At 36.3% G+C, this 6,145-nt stretch overlaps 1 protein-coding gene and 1 pseudogene across 1 annotated transcript; one reads left to right on the top strand and one right to left on the bottom strand.

Moving 5' to 3' along the window:
• Window positions 1-1,166: 1,166 nt before the first annotated feature.
• Window positions 1,167-2,373, top strand: LOC143601126 (uncharacterized; annotated as a pseudogene).
• A 1,837-nt stretch (window positions 2,374-4,210) lies between these two features.
• Window positions 4,211-5,838, bottom strand: LOC143601128 (phospholipase A1-Igamma1, chloroplastic-like). The gene is made up of 2 exons (XM_077078618.1): window positions 5,073-5,838; window positions 4,211-4,992 (listed from the first exon to the last, which is right to left on the bottom strand). The coding sequence occupies exons 1-2, from the start codon at window positions 5,784-5,786 to the stop codon at window positions 4,453-4,455; spliced, it is 1,254 nt and encodes a 417-aa protein (XP_076934733.1). The 5' UTR covers window positions 5,787-5,838; the 3' UTR covers window positions 4,211-4,452.
• Window positions 5,839-6,145: the final 307 nt, after the last annotated feature.

Genomic DNA, 6,145 nt, shown 5'->3' on the forward strand with positions numbered 1-6,145 from the left:
CGAGATAATTACGTATTCAGCTTCTGTTCCGGTGACGGAGGAATTGATCAGATGCGAAGTGGAGGCGAAGAATCGGTAGACGGCTGTGGAGGCGTCAGGCGTGAGATAGTGGGAAAAGTGAAACGTAAGAATGTAAGGGAGAATTAGGAGAGAACTATCCATTGGCTATAGTAGTTGAGATGTTATGACCCGTGTAAAAAAATGGGTCTAAATCCGGCTAAATCAATGAGAGTTCTTTATTTACAAATCAAGCAATCTGATTGCTTTAAAAGATGTGGATAACAATTTGAGAGTGACACGTAGAATTTTTATGGTAGAAAATTATATAGATAGATAGATTAAAAAAGTTTTACATACTTATCTAAAAATGCTTTTTAGATAAGTTAATTAGAATATTCCTAGTTTGAAAAATATTTTAAACCCTTGCTACTATTTTTCTTTATTATTACGATATGGCTTATATTTTTAAATATACAAGTCATATAAATTTATTAATGTAAGATATTTGATATTTATTTAATAAGAATTATTTTATTCTAACAGAATTATGAGTGAGAAAAAAAAAATAACTTTACCTATTTTGGTAAATATTTAGTTTTTCAAATCATATTTTAAGTCGTGTTAGAAATTGTTCTTCTAATGCTATATGTAATGGGTGTTGGTTTGGGCGAAAAAGGGCGAGAAAGGGCGTAAACACCCCCCCCCCCCGCGGCGATTTGTGGGCGAATTGGGCCGGGGGCGGGGTTTATTTGTCGCAGGAGAAGTGTGAAAATAATAATATTATAATAATTATACCATTTTGGATAACGACTAATTAAAAAAAATAAATTAAAACTTAATATAAATATCAAACCAATTAAACCATTTTCACCATATCATACACAAACTCAAACATAAAAATACCAATCATTTTCATCATTTCATACTTCTTCAAACTCAATGAGTTCCCTAGATTCCACAAATTCTGCCGAGATTTGGGATCAAGTAATCAAGGAGAGTCAAAGACTTCATCAGATTCATCGACGAGTGGCGGAAGAGCATTTAGAGGTCACGAACGCAGTTCGGGCCGTCGCCAATAACATGGTGTCCGGCTCTGAGGTCCGTCTACGGCACCACGTAGACGGTCATATATCCTTCGGGATCGTAAGCAAGTGAACGAGTGTTTGATGAAGGACTACTTCAACGACACACCTACATATAACGACGCTATGTTTCGACGTCGTTTTCGGATGTTCAAGCGTTTATTTTTACGCATTGTTGGAGATATGGAGCGGGAGTATGAGTATTTTCAACAGATTCCCGATGCAAGAGAATATTTAGGATTCTCCGCCATCCAAAAGTGTACTTCGGCTCTACGTATCCTCACATACGGCAACACGACCGATATCAATGACGAGTATTTAAAGATGGCTGAGAAAACAACGAGAGATGTGTTGGAGAATTTTTTTCATCGGTAAAATTTAAATTGTTTGTATTAACTATTGTTTTTAATATAAATATTTTTTAATAATTTATTTGTATAGGGATAATACAATTATACTCTCGTCGTTATCTGAGGATTCCTACTTCAAACGACCTGACTCGCATATACGATGTACACGAAAGCAAACATTCTTTTCCAGGCATGATCGGGAGTATAGATTGCATGCTTTGGGAGTGGGCCAACTGTCCAACCACATGGCGAGGTCAATACACTCGTGGTGACCATGGAGTGCCAACGGTTAGTCTTCAAGCCATTTGTTCACATGACCTCTGGATTTGGTCAGCCTACTTCGGCTCAGTCGGGTCCAACAACGACATAAACGTTCTCAACGCGCCACCCGTGCTAGAGTATTACATCAGCCGTAGCATACCGGTCTTATCGTTTTATGCCAACCGTACCTTCTATCGTCACGGATACTATTTGGGAGATTGGATATATTCAGAGTACTCGATCATCATCAAGATGTTTCAAGACCCGATCGAAGAAAAAAGAGATTATTTTAAGAAGAAGCAAGAGTCCGCGAGAAAGAATATCGAGAGGTGTTTCGGGGTTCTAAAAAAACGTTGGCATTATGTGAAAAACCCTTGTCGTGTATGGACGTTGGCAAAAATGAGCGATGCCATGTATACGTGTATCATATTGCATAATATGATTTAAAAGACGAAGGAAAAGCAATATGTCAACATTATATACTAGGAAGCGTTCCAGAAAAGTTCACTGAACCAACCCAAGACCAACGAACGTATAACATTCACCAACTCACATCAAGTGATATACATAACCAACTGAAGGCGGATTTGGTTCAACACGTGTGGGATAATCGTCCCGTTGAGGACGGAGAGGAGGACGAAGACGAGGACGGGGACGAAGACGAAGATGAAGACGAATAGATTAGTTTTTTTATTTGTATTTTTATATGTATTTTGTTGTGGTGTGTTTTTTTATTATAATTTATTTATATTATTGGTATTTTTTTTTTAGTTTTATGTATTTTTTTGTATTTATTTTTTAATTTTAATACATTTGTATTTAATTATTTAAATAAATTAGTTTTATTTAATTAGTTTAATTATAAAAAGAAAATAATAAAAAAAAATATTGTGGGCCCAACTTGTAGCCACTACACTATTACACCACAAAAACAAATTCTCACTCCTTACTGACTGGGCACCACGTGTCACAATTCGCCCCCGTTTGATTCATTACTTTCAAGTATCACATTCAACTTCTAGTTCCATATTGTCTGTAGTGATGAGAACGTCACGTCTCATTTAATTAAGGTCGTTGTTCTTCTCACTCTTGTTTATTTATCCGAGAGTCTAGTAGTTGATAGTGAAAATGAGTTTTCACTAACTTTAATATAATTAGTTTTCAATAATTACGATTAATATCTATATATATAATTTTATAAGTTTTTGTTTTACTTTGTGAGAATCAAAGATAATATCTGTATCCTTCATTGAACATTGAATTACTTGTTATAAAATCAATTCTTCTCAATTTCATCAAAACCATAGCTTCACTCAAGCTGATTATAAAAGATGTAAGACACACCAATTGGATTTGACCAAGACGGAGACTTGGTCAAGCTAGAATATTCAAATGTTGCTATTATCAACATAAGATCATGATTTGAATTGTTATGGAGAAGATGGGGAGGAGAAAATGGAGGGTTAGGGTTAATAGAGATGGTGGGTTTTATTTTACAAATATTGATTTTTAGATGAAAATGAAGCTTAATATTTGTTTTATTTTATAAATACTGATTTATAATATGGAAATGGAGCTTCATTGTTTAATATTGACTTTTTAAGTTTTAGTTTATAAAGTCTTAATTTGTTTTATAACAATTATAAGTTGTATTAAATAAAAAAATGGATAATGTATAAGAATGATGGAGAATGACTCATAACAAAGGTTGAGTGATGAGATTGGATGATACATGAAAAACTGATTTGACACTGATGTCTGATTAATAAATGATAAAGAATGAGAGGAATAACTAATAACGGATGATCTTAATGTCACATAAGAAGGTCATCTTCATTTGAATAATTAGAGAGTTAAGACTGAAAATTCACGACGACCTTAATCAGAACACATTGAATATCTTCTATCAATATCAATCAAATCTGAACATATACATTTAATGTTAAAAGTTTTTTTTTTTTGGAACGACCAACTAAGTAACGCCGGGTACTCCGTACGCGCCCCTCTTTGGCTAAAGGTAGTCCGAGCCGGCCACGAGTCCGAACAGATGGAGCCCCTAGCGGTCCACCTATTGAGGGATTCTCCAGATAAAACCTAACTCCCACACCCGCCAAACGACAGGACAGCGAGATGCCAGTAAAACCGGGTGAGATAAGGACTCGAACCCTGGCAAGCAATGGTCATCCCTCATATCTCCGATATAAATTGATGGTAGTGAGGTTTGAACCAATTACTTCTCACTAGTAAAATGCGTGTTTTACCATGAGTCACATCCAATTTATAATGTTAAAGTTACTGATTATTAATAATCAATATTATTAAAATTCATAAAAGTGAATCGTCAATAATAGTTCATGTTGTCCACGGACATCAAACAACTCTATGTTAAACCAAATACATTGTATGTGACTTCCAACCTTAAAACACAATACAAACAAATATGTTAATATACAAATGAGCATTAACATCTTTTAAGCTGTAGTTAATGTACATTTAATAAAATGAACTTTAAACTTTTGAAGCTATGCTAACCCTAGCTTCCTAAGATGAGCCTCAACATCATGAGGCCCTAAGTGATCTTCGATGCTTCTTTGTTCCGGTAATTTCCATTCTCCATTTTGGTTCTTTCGAAGCCCTTTGTTCTCCACTTGTGACCAAAATGGTGGTATCATATATTCATGCTTCAATATGTCACCATCCTTGTTCATCAATGCTATATCCCTTCCACTTGATTGCCTACATATAATTAGATCAACACGTTAGAAACCAATATACAATGTGTTATTATTCGCGTGTAGAGCCAAACATGTTTTTATTCTATGCACGTACCCGTCTAGTAGATGCAAAAGAAGTTCCAAGCTATGCATAGACGCAAAGTCTAGCTTTTCTTTCACAAACGAAGATCTTGTGTGGTCCAACCCAAGGTTCTCCCCGATGTGCGAGTAGAAAATTGTGGTCCAATCGGCTATACCTTGGATCAAAGCGGACGAGTGTTCGTTAAAAATAACTCCCGGTACATTAGGAACCTTATCATGGATGTTAAACACTCTCAACACCTTTATTCCGAGCTCTTCGACTCTCTTTTTAAACCTTGTGTTGCCAAGTCTTGGCCCGGAAAATGATATAACTGATATCGGAATCTTTTGCGTCTTTTCAACTATATCCAAGTTAGATTCGGCTATGTCATAAGCACTTAAAGTCGCCAAGGCGCTTCCCAAACTATGTCCGGTTATCGTGATGCTCATTTTTTCACCTTTTTGCGCGTATATCTTCGTTAGTCTCGTTACTTCAGCCAAAACCTGAGCGTTTAGATATAACATTCATGTGTCATTTAAAAGAAAAGAATACAGAGTAACCGTAACAATAACAGTAACGGTACCTGTTCACGTGCAGAGAATTTTGAGTAAGGACATTTTTTATCTTTATCGGTATAAATATGCAAAAATCCCGCCATGACCTTGATGCTCGGGTCTCTACTCGCTAACTTTTGAGCTGAAACGGGTTTTAGGAAGTTCATTAGATCCTCCATCCATTCAAGTTTCGTGACGGTCCCACGCCATGCTATCACTATGTCACGCCTCCCCAAAAGCGCGGTGGTTTCATCGTTTGAGACCACCACATAGCCCATCCAGTTGACCGCAGGGTTCCATGGCCCGCCCGACTCAATGGACTTTACAAAAAACTTAGGGATAAGATTACTCGTGTTGCTCGAGTAAATATAGCTCGAGATCTCGTATCCCGAGCTATCCATCCCAAGATCATGGAAAAAGGTCTTGGGTGGGACCTTACAACTTCCACAGTATTTTGAATACGGGTTGTTGTCGAACGCTTCGTAACAAGCTTGAGCCAACTCACCATACCGGATGAGCTCGGATCGTAAGACGGGATCCATCGGGTCAAGCATACCTGACCCGTTCCTCCGGATATTATTGTCTACGGAAATAGGGTTTTCTATATGTTTACTTGTAAGTGGTTGAACTGTTAACTTCTTTAACTGGCGGGAATTGAAATTAGGTTTGCTTTTAGTACTGTTGTTGAGGGATTGGTTATGGACGCTATGAATGGATGGTAGATTGAGCTTGAAGGCGGCCATTAATGAAGGTTGGATTGTTGACGATGACTATGACTATGAGAGGAAGTTGAATATATAAGGAGGAGTGTATTAATGCAAGTCAAAAGTCTTGGCGTTTAAAATAGTTGTTACTTGCTAATAGAAAAAGAGGTTGTTATTCACATTGGCAGGCATCTCATTCGAAATTTTTTTAACGTGCGTATGGGGTAATATTTTATGCAAAATTAGTTGAAAGTTGAAACCTTTGATAGTGATTTTTAAAGTTGGAATTATTATCGACCAATACAAAAAAGTTATAGTTAATTTATTTTCAATTCGCCTAAAATAAAAAGGAAAAAGAATAATGAAATTAAAAGAAAATGAAATAAAGTGAGTGGCCA

This window comes from Bidens hawaiensis, unplaced genomic scaffold (genome assembly GCF_021521415.1).
Source record: "Bidens hawaiensis isolate Kalapana, Puna unplaced genomic scaffold, B.hawaiensis_p1.1 tig00055710_1, whole genome shotgun sequence".
In the NCBI taxonomy this organism is placed as follows: Eukaryota; Viridiplantae; Streptophyta; class Magnoliopsida; order Asterales; family Asteraceae; genus Bidens; species Bidens hawaiensis.